Source organism: Delphinapterus leucas, chromosome 19 (assembly GCF_059928025.1).
Source record: "Delphinapterus leucas isolate spDelLeu-1000000601 "Yukka" chromosome 19, BTC_Dleu_Yukka2, whole genome shotgun sequence".
NCBI lineage: Eukaryota > Metazoa > Chordata > Mammalia > Artiodactyla > Monodontidae > Delphinapterus > Delphinapterus leucas.
In genome coordinates, this window is record NC_143147.1 from 19,689,104 (window position 1) to 19,707,313 (window position 18,210).

The 18,210-nt window shown below is 43.8% G+C and overlaps 1 protein-coding gene across 2 annotated transcripts in view; it reads left to right on the top strand.

Annotated features, from left to right (window-relative positions):
• Positions 1-4,498: 4,498 nt before the first annotated feature.
• SMG6 (SMG6 nonsense mediated mRNA decay factor) overlaps positions 4,499-18,210 on the top strand; it is a 233,855-nt gene continuing 220,143 nt past the window's right edge. Inside the window, exons 1-6 of one of the 2 annotated variants that reach the window (XM_089900635.1) lie at positions 4,499-4,630; positions 6,831-8,565; positions 9,114-9,306; positions 9,771-9,881; positions 13,099-13,205; positions 13,435-13,513. In XM_089900635.1, coding sequence (XP_089756761.1) covers positions 4,543-4,630; positions 6,831-8,565; positions 9,114-9,306; positions 9,771-9,881; positions 13,099-13,205; positions 13,435-13,513 — 2,313 coding nt within the window. In that variant the 5' untranslated portion in view covers positions 4,499-4,542. The remainder of the gene's footprint in view (positions 4,631-6,830; positions 8,566-9,113; positions 9,307-9,770; positions 9,882-13,098; positions 13,206-13,434; positions 13,514-18,210) is intronic. The other variant, XM_022595862.3, reaches the window with a different exon arrangement.

Below are 18,210 nucleotides of genomic sequence, written 5' to 3' on the forward strand. Positions count from 1 at the left end.
GCAGAGAACGCTACTCAATACTCTGTAATGACCTATATGGGAAAGAATCTAAAAGAGTTCACTTTGCTGTACAGTGGAAACTAACACAACATTGTAAATCAACTATACTCCAATAAGTTTTTTTAAAAATGCCATTGGAGAATTCTGAGCAGGTGACATGTTAGAATCCATATTTACAGAAAATCACTTGCTACATGGCAATGAATGAAAAGGAAAGAGAGAAGAGTGGAATCAAGGTATCCAGTTATGAAGTATTACAGTTGTCCACACGAAAAACAACAGGGGGGCTTGGATGGTGAAAGTGGAGGTAGAAAAAAATAATCATTCAAGATACATTTTGGAAAAACAAACCCATCAAAAAATGGGCGAAGGACTTGAATAGCCATTTCTCCAAAAAAGATATACAAAGGGCCAACAAGCACATGAAAAGATGCTCAACATCTCTAATCATTAGAGAAATGCAAATCAAAACCACAGTGAGATACCACCTTATGCCTATTAGGATGGCTACTATTTTAAAAACCCCCAAACTGGGAAAATAACAGGTGTTGGCAGGATGTAGAAAAACCGGAGTCCTTGTGCACTGTTGGTAGAAATGTAAAATGGTGCAGTTGCTGTGGAAAACAGTGTGGTAGTTCCTCAAAAAATTAAACAGTATTACCATATGATCCAGCAATTCCACTTCTGGTTATATACCCAAAAGAATTCAATGAAGGTCTCAAAGACATATTTGTACACCTATGTTCATAGCAGCATTATTTGCAATAGCCAAAAGGTGGAAGCAACCCACGTATCCAGCGACAGATAAATGGATAAACAAAATGTGATATATACATACAATGAAATATTATTTAGCCTTAAAAAAGGAAATTCTGACATGTGCTATAACATGGATGAATCCTGGGGATATTATGCCAATTGCAATAAGCCAGTCACAAAAAGACGAATACCATATGGTTACACTTATGTGAGGTACCTAGAGCAGTCAAATCCATAGAAAGTAGAATGGTGATTGTAAGAGGCTGTGGGGAGGAGGGGGCAATGGGAAGCTGTTTTTCAATGGGTACAGTTTCAGTTTTGCAAGATGAAAAGAGTTCTGGAGATTGGTCGTACAACAATGTGAATGTACTTAACACTACTGAACTGTACACTTAAAAATGGTCATGATGGTATATTTCATGTTACATGTATTTTACCACAATTAAAAAACACACACGCACATACATTTTGGAGATTATAATTAGTTAGACCTCTTGGTTACGAGTGATAGAACCCCAATTTTAACTGGCTTAGGCACAAGAGGGAGGTGATGAGAATTTACTGGCTCATGGAATCCAAGGAAGAGTTGAACCATGGGAAGGGCAGGAACATGGCACATCAGGAACAACTGGAACTAGGGACTTCGAGATTTTCCAGGACTTTCTCATTGTTTCTCACCTCTGCTGCTTTCTGCATGTCGGCTTCATTCTTTTCACTGCAGACCAGCTGGTTCCGCATGGCAGGACACATGGCTGCTGACAGCTCCTATGTTTTACATTTTACGGCTTCCAAACTGGAGAGGGATTTTCTTTTTTTCTTAGTTTCAGTTAAAAAAAATTCTGGGTAGGGACTCTGACTGGCCCATCTAGGCCCAGGACCAGTGGCCAAGGGTGTGAGGTCATTTAAGACAATACTATGCAATAGAAGTATTTACAGAAACATGAAAACAATGATTTCTATAACACAATATCAAATATGTACATTTAAAACACATACATATATAAAACAATACTATATATTATTCAAAGATACATGTATATCCAAGGACATATATCCAACACATTAGAGTGGCTACTGAAGGAAGAGGGAAGGAACATGACTGGGAATTGGAATGAAGGAAAAAAAGACAAAATGAGAAAGGCCTTGTTGATGATAATGTGAACTGAACAGCAGGACTGCCTCAAATCTCTGCACCTGAGGGAAAAATAGGAGCAAATGAAGGGAGTAAAAGAGGAAAGAAAGGAAAAAAGGAAATAGACAGAAAAAGGAAAAGAGAAAGTACTTCTGAGTGAGAGTAAGGGACAGTTTTCAAGAGAAAAGGAAGGTGAAAATGTTGAGGTGATGAACTCCATATGTCACCACTACAGATATAGAAGAGACATATCCTGATATTGGATTGAATGTGGGGACTGAGGGAGACGGAGGTGTCAAGGATAACTCTTGGGTTTTGACTTAGATGGTGGTATAATTTACTGAGATATAAGGCTGGCAAAGAAACAAATATTTTAGGGGAAAATCAGAGATTTGATGAGCTAAGTTTGCATTACCTAGGAAGCATTTGGTAGGATATCTTGAATTTTCAAAATTTTTTGCCAGAAATGTGTCTATTTTAATGTCTATTTCTGAAGAATGAGTGCTTCAATTTATCAAGTGCTGTTCTTTTTCCTTTATTATTTCTGATTTTATCTTTATTTCTTCTATTTTTATTTTCTTTTTCTACCCTTATTGAATACGTAGCTTATTAATTTTCATTCTTTTTACTTATTTATTTATTTATTTGGGTGCGCTGTGCAGCTTGTGGGATCTTAGTTCCCCAACCAGGGATCGAACCCGGGCCCTTGGCAGTGAGAGCTTGGAGTCCTAACCACTGGACTGCCAGGGAATTCCCAAGATAACCATTTTAAAAAGTTCGGTATGTATTCTTCCACATCTTTTTTGATGTATTTATACAGAAATTTACATATGCAATAAATGGTTTTGCTGCACTCAGACAGAACCATACTCTGTATCTTGTTCTGCAATTGGCTTAAAAAATTAACAATGTATCTTGAAGATATCAGCACATATTTTAATTCTTTAAACTCAGCTTTCATTGTGATACAGGTCTAAATATGGTTGTCTTTTCACTTATTTCTACCTGGTATTTCATGAACCTTTTAAATCTGAGGGTTGAATTTAAGTCTTAAATCCAAATTTTTCATCAACTTAGTAAATTTTCTTCTATTATATATTTGATTATTGCTCCTCTTCAGTCAGTTCTGTTATCACCTTCTGGACTCATATTTGATTATTAGTTTTCTGGATCCATTCTCCATATCTCGTACCTTTACCTCTCAATAGTTTCTATTATATTTTCCCTCTGAGTTCTCATAAAATTTTTTGAGCTGGTTTAACTTTTGGCATATCTCATCTGCAGCTCACTGATACTACTGTATTAATGTGGCAATGGTGTTTTTCCTAAGAAAGTTTCCTTCAGATTATTTTTCCATTAAAAAAAAACTGTTGCAATGTCCTCATCAATTTCACTATGAAAACAAATTAGTTTTAAACATTTTTTCTTATTTCTTTCCTATCTGTTTTAAAGATTGCCATTTGCTCTGACCACTCCAATCACTCCCCTTCTTTTGCTATCTACTGACTTTCTCCATCTGTTGAGAACTTCGTGGAGGCGAAGCGTCTGCCACCTAATAGGAATTGAATGAGTTGTCAGAGATTGTTTAAATCTTTTAAACCCAGTCTGAGGAATAATCGGTAACTATTCTTTGATGGTGTAGAGGTCCAATAGGTTGTGTGGGACTGGGAAGGAGCTCAAGAGGTGGAGGGAAGCAGCCTTGCAAGAGGAGGGAGTTCCACCACAGTTCTGAACACGGGGCTCATGAACAAACAGGTAAAGTACCAGTCTTCAGATCCAGTTACATTTTAAAGATGAAAAAAAAAAAAAATCAACCTGAGATCCAGGAAAGTCAAGTAATTTTCCCCAGAATCCACAGTGATACAGAAATTCCCAAATCGACTCGTAACACCTCCTGACTTATTTCCACACAACCCCTTCCCTCAGCAAGAGCCATCTATACTGTATTTAAAAAAAAAAAAGTCACGAAGTTTGGGATGTAGATTGCCATAAAGGAAAAGACTTTTGAGTCTCTGGTAATTATCGATTGTGTCACCCTGGGCAACTTGCTACGGTTCTCTGGGATTCAGTTTCCTCATTTAAAAAAAAAAGAAAGAAAGAAAGAAAAAAAAGGGGCATAATACTAACTATCCTACAAGATCTTGAAGGTCGCAAAGTAAAAGCCTGGGGCAGTAGTCCGGGCCTGTGGCGGGAGACCCTGGCCTAAGACGACTGGAAAGGGCCGGACGGTGGACGCCCCCGTCAACCCGAGCCCCAGGCTGGTACCGGTGTCCTCGAAGGCCACCACGGCAGCAAGAGCAGCCACCGCAGCGAACGCCCACCTTGCCTGGCCTGGCTCGGCCGGGCCAGACCTCACCTCACCTCCCAGGCGCCGCACCACCAACTCCAGCCTCAGCGCACCTTCCCGGCCACACCTCTGCGCACGCGCGTTGCCGGCCTGCCCCGCCCAGGCTCGCGGCCCGCCTCTTCCCGACCGAACGTGCGTTCGGCGCTTTTCCTCCCAGTGCGGCCACCGTCGTTTGGGGAGGGGGCAGGAGGGGGCGGGGAAAAGGGTGGGAGGTGGGTGAGCGCGCGCGCCACCCGTCCGTCGTGGTTTCCTGGCTGCGCGCGGCGCTGGTGGGGTAGCTGCAGCTGCAGCAGCAGCTGCGAAGATGGCGGAGGGGTTGGAGCGTGTCCGGATCTCCGCGTCGGAGCTGCGAGGGATCCTGGCCACTCTGGCTCCGCAGGCCGGGGGCAGAGGTGAGTCGCGCCGCCCAGCTCCTGGGCCGGGCCTGCCCGCCCCGCCTCCCTCTCCTCCTCTGCCTCCTCCCCGCTTAGTTCGCGGTGCTCCAGAGCCCCCGCCCCTTCCCCCAACAGTGGGGGCGGGGGCCGAGGGCGGTCCCTCCCCGCTCTACCAGCCAGAGAGCCGGTGTGGGGTCGGGCTCTGCCGGCTCCGGCCCCTCCGGGAGAGCGTAACCCGGGTTCCTTCCCCCGCCCCCTTTCTCACGGCGAAGGTGACTGGTCCCCATTGCCCCAGCCCTCTCACAGGGTTCCCAGCCGTCAGGGGACGCGGAAGGGAGTGGGCTCCGGGGTCTGGTGGAGGCCCCCGGGGTGTATGGTTCCCTGAGGAGTCATTCGCAGGCCTGCCCCGTCGTTTCTTTAGCGTTGGAAGGAGCTGGGAACATCGAGGAGGAAGGTTCAACAGCTTGGGACTTCGTTGCTGAACTTTTTCCCCCCAAGGCAGGCTTCTGAAGGCTGCGCCACCGGAGGGATCCAGGACCTCAGAGAGCTGACTCTACTCTGGTTTGGCTTTGGCATGTGTGGGAGCAGTTTTTATCAGGGAGAATGTTCAACTTGCAAGTTAAAGTCTCCAGCCACACCAGGAAAGCACCAAGGAAGATTCTAGTGTCTCACCTCTCTTTGGTTAGGCAGTGGAGTCGTGTAGAATGGTAGTTATATTCCTGCAGGCTTGTGGCAGAAGTCTGAAATTGGTTTTCATGGGTCATGTGCACTGGATTATTCAGGTTGTTTGCTCCCTCCTCTCTGGAAAGTGGTAGTGGCTCTTCCCACCCCACCCCCCAGCTTGCACAGGCTGCTGAGGGTGAGCTGTTCTGGAGTTAACTGCTTTCCCTTTGTTCGTAGTGGATGAAGCAGTCTTTTAGACTTCAGAAAATACTGAAGCAGTATCTTAAACTTAAGGGTTTTGTGGGTTTGTTTTTTTTTTTGGCGGTACGCGGGCCTCTCACTGCTGTGGCCTCTCCCGTCGTGGAGCACAGGCTCCGGATGCGCAGGCTCAGCGGCCACGGCTCACGGGCCCAGACGCTCCACGGCATGTGGGATCCTCCCGGACCAGGGCACGAACCCGTGTCCCCTGCATCGGCGGGCGGACTCTCAACCACTGCGCCACCAGGGAAGCCCTGTGGTTTTGGTTTTTTTCCAATTTCGTTACACCCATGGGTGTAAATGCTGGAGCGTGTGATCCCTGTTATGAGCTTGTTTGCATTTGTGTTTATAGAACAGTAGTAGGATTTTCTATAACATTCCATTTTGAGTGTACTCTGTAATCTCACTAATTCCTGTTTCTTCCCCACTGAACAGTTTAGTGGCTATTTACAGTAGACTCTCCCCTTAACAGATAAACGTAACAGGTAAAAAAATTGATGCTTGCTTATCTGTCATTCTGTAAGTTCCTGGAGCCTGGAGAGTGGTTTCTAAAGTCCTGTTCTCTTATTCTTGAGTGCCCCAGTCGTTGGTATTTTGAGAGCGTGTCACAATACTTCCATCATCCTCCAGGGAAAGCTCCTTTATGGAACTTTTTTCTTCTCATATAACATCATCATAGTAGCAGTTAGTCTCAGTATTCTAATGATGACAGTCTGAGCAGTATTTCCTTGGAAGGACCCTGCTGGCTGCTGTTAGAGAGTTGGTGAGCATGAGTGGAGTTGAAAAATGTGAAAGGAACTGCTTCCTGTTTGCTTCAACAGGAGGTATGTGATTGGGTGGTTGAAATCCTAAAGAAGAGGATTGTCCTGGCCAAGTTCAGTGACTGGAGTTGCAAATTTTTTCTCCAGAGATGTCCAGAACTGTGGATTGTTATGCATACTCCTCTTCTTTTTTTTTAATATTTGTTTATTTTTTGGCTGCATCGGGTCTTAGTTGTGGCATGTGGGGTCTCGTTGCGGCGTGTGGGCTCTTTGTTGCAGTGCGCACGGGCTTCTCTCTAGTTGTGGCACGCAGGCTCATTAGTTGTGGCGCGCGGGCCTAGTTGCCCCGTGGCACGTGGAATCTTAGTTCCCTGACCAGGGATCGAACCCGTGTCCCCTGCACCGGCAGGTGGATACCTAACCAAAGGACCACCAGGGAAGTCCCTCTTGCTTGACTTTTAATGACAATTCCTTTTCCTTTCCTTCCCCTTTATTCTCCTACCTCTTCCTCCCCAACACTCTCTCCAACATCACAGAAAACATGAAGGAGCCCAGGCAGCGCAAAGATAACAGGCGCCCAGATCTTGAAATCTATAAGCCTGGTCTTTCCCGACTAAGGAACAGACCTAAAATCAAGGAACCCTCTGGAGGTCACGAATTTAAGGATGAAATTGTTAATGACAGAGATTCTTCTGCTGTTGGAAGTGGTACACCGCTCATTAAAGATGTCTGCAAAGACAGCCCACAGCAAAATGGTCCTGTAGACCCAGAAAATACTCGGGCACAGGAGTCTTTTCCTAGGACTGTTGGACAAGAGGATCGAAGTCTAAGAATTATCAAGAGAACAAAGAAACCTGACATGCAGATCTATCAGCCTGGAAGGCGTTTGCAGACTGTTACCAAAGAATCGACCAGCAGGGTGGATGAGGAAGAAATCGTCAACCAGGTAGAACAACTGAGAGTAGAGGAAGATGCATGTAGGGGAAATGTGAAAGAGGAGGTTGTGAACAAGCCAGACAAAGAGGAGGCAGAAAAGAGCCTAAGTGGCGACAGAATAAGGGCTGCAAAGGGGGAAAAAGGAAAGAGGGTTGAAAAAGGGGAGGGCGTGAAGAAGGTGAATGATGACGCAGCTCAGGGGAAGCCAGGTTCTGTGAAGCGCTACTCCCGCTCAGACAAACGAAGGAACCGCTACCGCACTTGCAGTACCAGCTCAGCGGGTAGCAACAACAGTGCCGAGGGGACTGGCCTGACTGATAATGGAAGTCGCCGCCGCCGCCAAGATCGGACCAAGGAGAGGCCACGACTGAAGAAACAAGTATCTATGTCCTCAACTGACTCCTTGGATGAGGACAGAATTGATGAGTCTGATGGGCCACAGAGGAGCTCAGAAAGGAAGAAACATTTAGAAAGAAGCTGGTCTGGCTGTGGGGAGGGAGAGCAGAAAAGCAATGGTAAAGAAAATCGAGGCACTCTTCGCGTTACTTTCGATGCAGAAACCATGAACAAAGATTCCCCCATGGTGAGGTCAGCCAGGGAGGATTCGGATAGGTTAAAGTCAGACAAAGGCTCGAGCAGTGTGGGCAAAGGCTCTGAGAAGCAGGAGTCCAAAAACCTGAGACAAGAACTTCGGGGTCGTGGCCGTGGCATTCTGATTCTGCCTGCCCATACCACCCTGTCTGTCAATTCAGCCGGTTCTCCAGAGTCTACGCCTTTGGGACCTCGGCTTTTATTTGGATCTGGTAGTAAGGGATCTCGGAGTTGGGGCCGAGGAGGCACCACTCGACGATTGTGGGACCCAAACAATCCTGATCAGAAACCTGCTCTGAAGAGCCAGACACCGCAGCTACATTTCTTGGACACTGATGATGAAGTCAGCCCTACCTCTTGGGGTGACTCACGCCAGGCCCAAGCATCTTACTATAAGTTTCAAAACTCAGACAACCCTTATTATTACCCCCGGACACCAGGCCCCACCTCCCAGTATCCTTACACAGGCTATAGCCCTCTGCAGTACCCGGTGGGCCCTACAAATGGTGTGTACCCAGCGCCTTACTACCCAGGCTACCCAACCCCATCAGGACAGTATGTCTGTAGCCCCCTCCCTGCCAGCACCATGAGTCCTGAGGAGATGGAGCAACACATGAGGAACATGCAGCAACAGGAACTACATCGGCTTCTCCGGGTGGCTGACAACCAAGAACTGCAGCTCAGCAACCTGCTCTCCAGGGACCGCATCAGTCCTGAGGGCCTGGAGAAGATGGCTCAGCTCAGGTATGGTGGGTTCCATCCTGGCTAGAGGGGAATGGGGGTAAGCTGGAGGTGTGCAGGCCCCCATGGCTGAGGAAGGTAGAAACCTTTTAGGTAAGCTGCCGGGTGTTATCTCCCTTTCACATTGATTTTTGTAAGGGAAGGGGAGTTGGAAAAAACAACAGAAAATTTTGTCTGTAGTCCTAGAAATGATTATGTTTCCCACTTTAAGAAGAAAAAAATCTTTTTTTAAGAGAACATGGAATCTGGATATGGAAAAGGAAAGACTTTCTAAAGTGCCAAGAAATGAACAACATGTAACTTGTGGTGAAGATTTTACTTTGGCTGTTAAATTTAGGTGGAGGCATATGGGGAAGAACTACTTTCCTAGACATAACTGTCTTTAGAATGACATTCTGCTGTGCAGAATGGAAACTAGAGTGAGTACTATACCTGGTGGCATTTTGGATTTCCTGCCAAGGAAGGTGTTTGATTTGTAGGAACCTCAGATCTTGGGTCTAGCCTTTCCTGTGGTGTATTTGGAGCTAGAAGTTGCATGTATTTTATTCCAGAGCTGAACTGCTGCAGCTATATGAGCGCTGTATTCTATTAGATATCGAGTTCTCTGATAATCAGAATGTGGATCAGATCCTGTGGAAGAATGCGTTCTATCAGGTGATTGAGAAGTTCAGGCAGCTTCTCAAGGATCCGAATGTTGAGAACCCAGAACAGATTCGGAACAGACTTTTGGAGCTGTTGGATGAGGTAAACCATCATCTTTATGTCCTCAGAATAAAGACTTCAACATCCTTTAGTTGTGTTGGGTTTTTACCACCCAAAATACTATGTTTTATAACAACATTGACAACAAACTGTATGCTCTTTTCTTGGGTTTAGGCCTACCCTATGTCTGTTACTTCCTTGACACCATAACTTACTGACAATTGGAGTTAGTTTTGAGTTTGGAAGCTTTCTGAATGTCTTAGCTGGAGTGTGTGTGTGTGTGTGTGTGTGTGTGTGTGTGTTTTCATATCTTTAAAACCACGGAAAGGCTTATGCTATCAATTTGTCTTGTGCTTAGTTGGTGGCCACTAAATACTGTATATGCCTCCTTTTACATCAGATGGCTGAGCATTAACAAAACTGTGAAAGGGTCACTTGCCCCACTTTCTGGGTAGATTGGATCAGAACAGGCTGATTCGGCTGATTCTTATTTTTTCTCTTTATAGGGTAGTGACTTCTTTGATAGTTTGCTTCAGAAGCTGCAGGTTACTTACAAGTTCAAACTGGAGGACTACATGGACGGTCTTGCCATTCGCAGCAAGCCATTACGAAAGACAGTAAGCCAGCTTCTTTATCTTAAATTTATTCACTCACTTAGTAAGCATTTATCTGGTGTTAGTTATGTGCTAGGCACTATGCTAGGTGTTGAGTATACAAGAATGAAAAATACAGCCCTGTGGGGGAACAGACCAATTAAACCAACAACTATAACGTAATGTCATGAGTACTACGGCAGTGGCATATATAGAGTGTTGAAGGGGCATGGAAGGAATTGAATCTGCTTTAGACTGGTGGGAGTCAAGGAAGGTTTCTTAGAGACTGTCAAGTTGAGTTTTGAAACATGACTAGGAGTGGAAGGGGCAGTTTTGATACAGGGCACAGTGAGAGACTCATACCTTGCTGGGAAAGTATAAGAGGTCAGCATGCTGTTGTCTGTGATGTGGATTGGGCTGTTGGAGGAGGTAAAGCTGATGAAGTAGGAAGGGATGGATCATAATCTCTTACATGCCACGCTGAAGAGTTTGGATTTTTTCCTGAAAGCAGTGAGAAGCTATTGATCGATTTTCAACAAATGGATAGCATAGATTTGTTCTTGGAACCAGTCAGTCTGGCAAATGGATGAGTTTGCAAGAGTAGAAGTAGGAGGGTCAGGTGTGGGCCTGAACTGAGGTAGAGGTGGTGGAGGTGGAGAAGAGGAGACAGATTGGAAAGATATAAGGGAGTAGAATTGAATTGCTGGCTGGTTGGGTGTGAATGATGAGATTGGAGGCATGAGGAGACCAGATCATCTCCCATTTTGTGCCCTAGGAGAGAGGCTGGGAAGGAAGAGATTAGTTTTGGATCAGCTTAGGTGGAGGAGCTTGAAAATGAACAAATGAATGTTACGGTGTGTCTGGAGCTCAGGAGAAAGAGCTGGGCTGGTGATAGAGATTCAGAAGTCATCAACGTGTAGGTGATAGTTGAAGCAGAAGCTGGAAACTAGGAAAGCTAGCCAGAGAGCAGGGGGTCAGATTTTTAAGGTGGTGGTGGGTAAAATTGTCAAGTGCTGTAAAATCCTCAAATGTTAAGATTACTAAAAACTGTCCATTGGATTGGATGACCTTATCATGAGTTATATTAGTTGGAGAGGATGGAGACCAGATTGTAGTGAGTGAGAAGTGGGGCAGCAGATATAATGAGAGGGTAACTTAGACTGTTCTTTTAAGAAGGCTGTGAAGGCAAGAAGGGAAGATAGTAGTCAAAAGACATAGTGTCGGGCTTCCCTGGTGGCACAGTGGTTCAGAGTCCGCCTGCTGATGCAGGGGACGCGGGTTCGTGCCCCGGTCTGGGAGGATCCCGCGTGCCGCGGAGCGGCTGGGCCCGTGGGCCATGGCTGCTGAGCCTGCGCGTCCGGAGCCTGTGCTCCGCAATGGAAGAGGCCACAACAGTGAGAGGCCCACGTACCGAAAAAGAAAAAAAAAAAAGACATAGTGTCAAGAGAAGTTTGTTTCTAAGCTTGGAGAGACTTTAGCATAATTATATGTTGAGAGGAAAGGGCCAGGGGAGAGGAAGAGGTTGATTCATTAGAGAAAGGAGTGTGATTTATGGAGCAGAGGCTTCCTCTTGCCTTTCTGCTCCTTCTGATGAATTGCCATGCACAGGTTCTATTACTAGTCAGCAAGTATCTGTTGAGTCCCTCCTCCATGCCAGGTGCCATTCTAGGCACACCTAGTTGAGTGTGGAACGAGAAAGCCATGTTCCTAGCTCTCAGAGTTTAGAGTTTGATTAGGGATGAGTACAGGTGTTGCATTGGTAGTTGCAGATGCGTTGACTTCCGTAGAGGATGTTGGGGGGTGTGGTGTGAAGGGGCTTGGAGGATCATAGAGGCCTGAGGAAGTCACAGTTAAGCTGAGGCTGAAGACCGGAGACCTTGGCCAGGTGAAAGGTGTCTTCTCGGCAATAGGAACGGTACATGTGAAGGTCCTGCAGTGGGAAAAGCACCATGTGATAGGGGAACTGAGAAAAGCCTAGTCTGAGGCACAGAGAGTGAGAGGGGAAGTGGTGCTGGAGAGGTGAGCAGCAGAGGCTGGACCATCTGGTACTTTATTCTGAGGATAGTGGAGAGCCTTTGGCCGAATTTGTTTTTTTTTCTTCCCCCCGTTGAGGTAGCAAAGTGGCTGTAGAGTGGAAACATAGCAGTTTCCTTGGTGCTTTACCGGTTAAATACCAAGGCTTCTTGGTGTTCATTCATAGGGAGAATGTGTGGAGTCAGGACTCTGAAGGTGTATGACATGTAGTGATGTGTAACTTTGCTGAGGCATACTTTTGAGTTATGTGTTAGGAGGCTGATGTGCAGTAGCTACTCACTTAGCTAGTAAATGAGCCTTCCTGTGGGGTCAGTATCTACTACTTTATTCAGTGACATGGTAATTTCTTGTCTGTGGGTGGAGTGGTATTATATCTTACGAAGTGATGTTCCTTAGGAAGGTTTTTTTGGTTGGGTACGTGTCTTGGGATTGTTAAGGGTTTACTCTTTTGTTTTCTCATTGAGTGACAGATGCCAAGCCCATCAGTGAGGAAGCATATGTAGTATTACTCAGTCCTGGCACGTTGCAGGTGTTTGCTAAAGGGTAACTTATTGTTTTAGGGAATTATTACTGTCTTGCAAAGGGGATGCAATGCAGTAACACAATACAGTTGTATTAACAGTTTGAAGAGAGAAAGATGATGGCAGGAAAAGAACAGAGTAAACAATTATTTTAATATTTGTATATCACTTTTTTTTTTTTTGGCCGCACTGCGTGGCTTGTGGGATCTTAGTTCCCCAACCAGGGAACAAACCCAGGCCCACAGCAGTGAAAGCATCGAGTTCTAACCCCTGGAGCTCCAGGGAATTCCCTGTATGTCACTTTATAATTTGTATTTTTACACTTATTCCCTACAGTTTCCCTATGAAATAGATATTTTTATATTCCGATGAAGAAACTGAGCCCCAAAGACTTAGCTGAGATCACACAGCTACTACAAAGAGAGTCAGAATGTTTTCTTCCACTTGACTGGGACTCGAAATAAGAATGACCTCCTCTCCCTTTTGCACTCTTTCTCAGTAAATTTTGCATCACATTGTTGGCTTTTTTTTCTAGTCAAGGTTAGACTGAAAACTTTTTGCTTTGTTGAGGACGACTGGTGCCTTATTATGAATGCTGCTCTGTTATTTTGACCCCATCCCTGTCCTTTGGGGTTGAAGTTAGAGTTTCTTGGGTATATGCTACTAACTGATTGTTTTTCCTGAAGGTAAAATATGCCTTGATCAGTGCCCAGCGATGTATGATTTGCCAAGGAGATATTGCCAGGTATCGGGAGCAAGCCAATGACACGACAAACTATGGGAAAGCACGCAGGTACTGTTGCCTCTTGTTCATGACTCCTCTTCCCTGTGTGGCTTTAATCCAAGCCCTATTAAGAGCAATGGGCCACCTGAGCTGCCTCCTATATATATGTCCTACAGGTGACCCTGTTTGCCTCATGCTTTACCACTCCAAGGTTACAGCTTAATTAGTAAGGATTATCAGGTGATGAATTGGGAAAATGTTGATAGAGAACTTTTTTTTTACTGTTTTTCTATTACAGCTGGTACCTGAAAGCCCAGCACATTGCTCCCAAGAATGGGCGCCCCTATAACCAGTTGGCTCTGCTGGCAGTGTATACGGTAAGAAATCTTGGATGGGGAAGTTATTTTGCAGGCAGTGTGTTAGAAATATGAATTTTGATAGCATCAGCTCCTGGAGCTAGATTTCATCTGAACACTATAACCCAAAGCATATCCCCTTCTGCCTCCCATCCCCAAACTCCTTTTGTTACTGTTACTTTCAGAGGTAAGTTGTCAGGGATCCCTCACTTCAGTTAAATCCACTTTTACTGCACTTAAGTTCCTAGGGGAATGCTTATTCTCCAGCCAAACATCACTCTTTGTTTTTGACCAAGGTTTCTGCTCTGAATCTTGTATTGTTTCCCTTCCCTAGGTTGAACTAGGTTACTCATTTCTGGAAGGAAAATAAGGCTCCGTTTATCTCTCCCCTTTAAAGTCCTCAACTAGTCTGAAGTACATCCTTCCTTCCTTTCCTCAGATCATCCCCTCATTCATCTTAGCTTTTCACCTAAGGAGTCTCCTTAGCAGAAGCACAGTAAGTGCCAAATTGTACCTCTTTAGATCTTACCAAACTCCTCTAAATGTGCCTCTAAAGGTGAGCCTTGGGAGCTGACAGAGCTCCTAGTGAGGAAGCTGACTTCAAGGGAGACGGGGAGGGGCCACTGGTAAGTACCAAAGGTTTAAGAAGCAGCTAACGTGCTCATTAGCAGGGAGAGTTTTCTTAATGCTGTAAAATTCATTGCCCAAATAAACAGTGCTTGAATTGATATTTTTATTCTACAAAGATTCAGAAATATTCCTAATACTTACTTATGGATGGAAATTGTTGATTAAGTAATGTGGTTTACAGATACACTTCGTGCAGAATCTGTTGAATCTTTCTGTCTCTCTGCTTTTTACCTCTGTCCTGTTCTCTTTGTGATATGCGTTGAGATTTTTTTTTCACCCCTCTTTGTGGCTTTATTTTTCTTTCCCCTTTATTCTTATCCATCGTCTGTTTTCCCTTCTCACTCATTTCTTGTCTCCTTTCCCAGTTTTTCTTCTTTGTAATAATCTAATGAATTGTTTTTTTTTCTTGTTAACTAGAAAATATAATTAAAAAAAATTTTTCCCCTCAATGGCTTTTAACAAAAATTGTGGTAAAATTCACGTAACAAAATTAACCATTAATTATGGTCCGTACCTAGGAATGGAATTGCTGGGTCATATGGTAATTCTATGTTTAACTTTCTGGGAAGCTGCCAAACTGCTTTTCATAGTGGCTGCACCATTTTACATTTCCACCTGCAGTGTAGGAGAGTTCTAGCTTCTTCATGTTCATGCTAACGTTTGTTACTTTTCATTTTTTTGATTATGACCAACCTAGTGGGTATGAAGTGATACCTCATTGTGGGTGTTTTCTTCTTTAATATTCTTTTTCTTTTTTGGTCAGTTTTAGGTTTACCGAAAGTTGAGCAGAAAGTGCAGAGAGTTCCCATATACTTCCTCAGCTCTCAGTTTTCCCTATTATGAACATCTTGCCTTAGTGTAGTACATTTGTTACAGTTGATGAGCCAGTATAGATACGTTATTATATTACTAAAGTCCATAGCTTACACTAAGGTTCACTTTTACTGTTGCACACTCTGAGTTTGAACAAATGTATAATAACATGTATCCACCATTATATTATCATGCAGCATATTTTCACTGCTCTAAAAATATCCTGTGCTCCAACCTCCACCTCTTTATCCTTCTTCCTTCCCCCAAACCTTTGGCAATCACTGATGTTTTTACTGTCTCTATAGTGTTGTCTTTTCCAGAATGTCATATAGTTGGAACCATACAGTATGTAGTCTTTTCATATTGGCTTCTTTCACTTAGCATTTAGGGTTATTTTTGTGACTTGATAGCTCTTTTCTTTTGATTGTTGAGTAATATTCCATTGTATGGGTGTACCACAGTTTATCTATTCCCCTATTGAAGGACATCTTGGTTGTTTCCGGATTTTGACTGTTATTAATAGAAGTGCTGTAAACGTTCGTGTGCATGTTTTTGTGTGGACATAAGCTTTCGTCTCATTTGGGTAGATACTTAGGAGTGTGATTGCTGGGTTGTGTGGTTAGAGTATATATAGTTTTGGAAGGAACTGTCAAACCGTCTTCCATAGTGGCTGTACCATTTTGCATTCCTACCAGCAGTGGATGAGAGTTCCTATTGCTGTGCATCCTCGTCAGCATTTGGTGTTGTCAGTGTCCTGGATTTTCCTCATTCTAATAGGTGTGCAAAATCCTATTTGTGTTAAACTTCGTTTTAACTTGCAATTCCCTAAAGACATACAATGTAAAGCATCTTTTAATATGCTAATTTCCCATCTGTGTATTTTTGGTGATGTGTCTGTTTAGATCTTTTGCCCATTTTTAAATTGGGTTGTTTGTTTTCTTATTGAGTCTTAAGAGTTCATTTTATGTTTTGGATACCAGTCCTTTATCAGACATGTGTCTTACAAATATTTTCTCTCAGTCTGTGGCTTTCTTTTCATTTTCTTAGTGTTTTTCACAGAGCAGAAGTTTTTAAGGTTAAGGAAATCTAACTTAGCCAACTTTTTCTTTCATGGATTGTGCTTTTGGTGTCGTATCTAAGAAGGCATGACTAAACCCAGGTTACCTAGATTTTCTCCTATGTTATCTTCTAGGAGTTGTAGAGTTTTGCATTTTACATTTAAGTCTACGGTACATTTTGAGTTAATTTTTGTGACAGGTGTAAGGTCTGTGTATAGATTCTTTGTTTTGCATGTGGATGTCCAGTTGTTTTCAACACTATTTTTTGAAAAGACTATCCTTTCTCCATTGAATTGTCTTTGCTCCTTTGTCAAAGATTGACTGACTGTATTTGTCAGGGTCTATTTCTGGGCTCTGTATTCTGTTCCATTGATCTATTTGTCTGCTCTTTGGCCAGTACCACACTGTCTTGATTACGGTAGCTTTATAGCAAATCTTGAAGTCGGGTAGTGTCAGTCTTCCAACTTTTTTTTTTTTTTTTTTCTTTTCCTTCAATATTGTGCAGGCTATCCTGGATGTTTTGCCTTTCCATATAAACTTTAGAATCAGTTTGTTGACATCTACAGATCTAGTGAGTGTGAAGTGGTATGTCATTGTGGTTTTGATTTGCATTTCCCTAATGACTAATGATATTGAACATCTTTTCATATGCTTATTTGGATGTTTGGAAAAATGTCTATTCAAGTCCTTTACCCATCTTTTTAAAAATTAAGAAAATTAAAAAAATTTTTCTTAATTGTAAAATACACATAAAACCAAATTTGCTATCTTACCCATTTTTTAAAAATTAATTAATTAATTAATTAATTAATTTTTGGCTGCGTTGGATCTTCGTTGCTGCATGCGGGCTTTCTCTAGTTGTGGAGAGCGGCTCTACTCTTTGTTGTGGTGCGCGGGCTTCTCATTGCAGTGGCTTCTCTTGTTGCAGAGCATGGGCTCTAGGCACGTGGGCTTCAGTAGTTGTGGCACTCAGGCTCAGTAGTTGTGGCTTGCGGGCTCTAGAGTGCAGGCCCAGTAGTTGCGGCGCACGGGCTTAGTTGCTCCACAGCATGTGGGATCTTCCTGGACCAGGGCTCGAACCCATGTCTCCTGCATTGGCAGGCGGATTCTTAACCACTGTACCACCAGGGAATTCCCACCTTACCCATTTTTTTTTTTTTTTTTTTTTTTTTGCCGTACGCGGGCCTCTCACTGTTGCGGCCTCTCCTGTTGCGGAGCACAGGCTCCGAACGCGCAGGCTCAGCGGCCATGGCTCACGGGCCCAGCCGCTCCGCGGCATGTGGGATCCTCCCGGACCGGGGCACGAACCCGTGTCTCCTGCATCAGCAGGCGCACTCTCAACCACTGCGCCACCAGGGAAGCCCCCATCTTACCCATTTTTAAGTGTACTGTTCAGTAGTGTTGAGCACATTCACATTGTTGTGCAGTCACTCTCCAGAACTCTATTCATCTTGCAAAACTGAAACTCTCTACCCATTAAAACAACACCTCCCTATTTTTCCCTTCCTCTAGCCATTGGCAACCACCCTTCTTCACCTTTCCACCTCTGTGAATTTGTCTACTCTAGTTACCTAATATAAATAGCATCTAAAAGTATTTGTCTTTTTGTGACTGGCTTATTTCAGTTAGCATTATATCCTTAAGGTTCATCCATGTTACAGCTCATGTCAGTTTCCGCCTTAAGGCTGAATAATATTCAATTGTATGTATATACCACATTTTGTTTATCTGTTCATCTCTCGATGGACACTTCTACCTTTTGGCCATTGTGAATAATACGACTATGAATATGAGTGTGCAGATACCTCTTCATGACTCTTCTTTCAATTCTTTTGAATATATACTCAGAAGTGGAATTGCTGGGTCATGTGGTAATTGTATTTTCAGTTTTTGGAAGAACCACCATATTGGCAGCTGCACCATTTTACATTCCCACCAGTAGTGCACAAGGGTTCCAGTTTCTCCACATCCTTCCTAACACACACTATTTTCTGTTGTTGTTGTTGTGTGTGTGTGTGTGTGTGTGTGTGTGTGTATTTAAATAGTAGCCAGCCTAACTGCTTCAAAGTTGTATGGCATTGTGGTTTTGACTTGCATTTCCCTAATGAGTACTGATTTTTTAATGTTCTTGTTGGCCATCTGCATATCTTCTTTGGAGAAATGTCTATTCAGATCCTTTGCATATTTTTAAATTGGGTTGTCTTTTTTGTTGTTGAG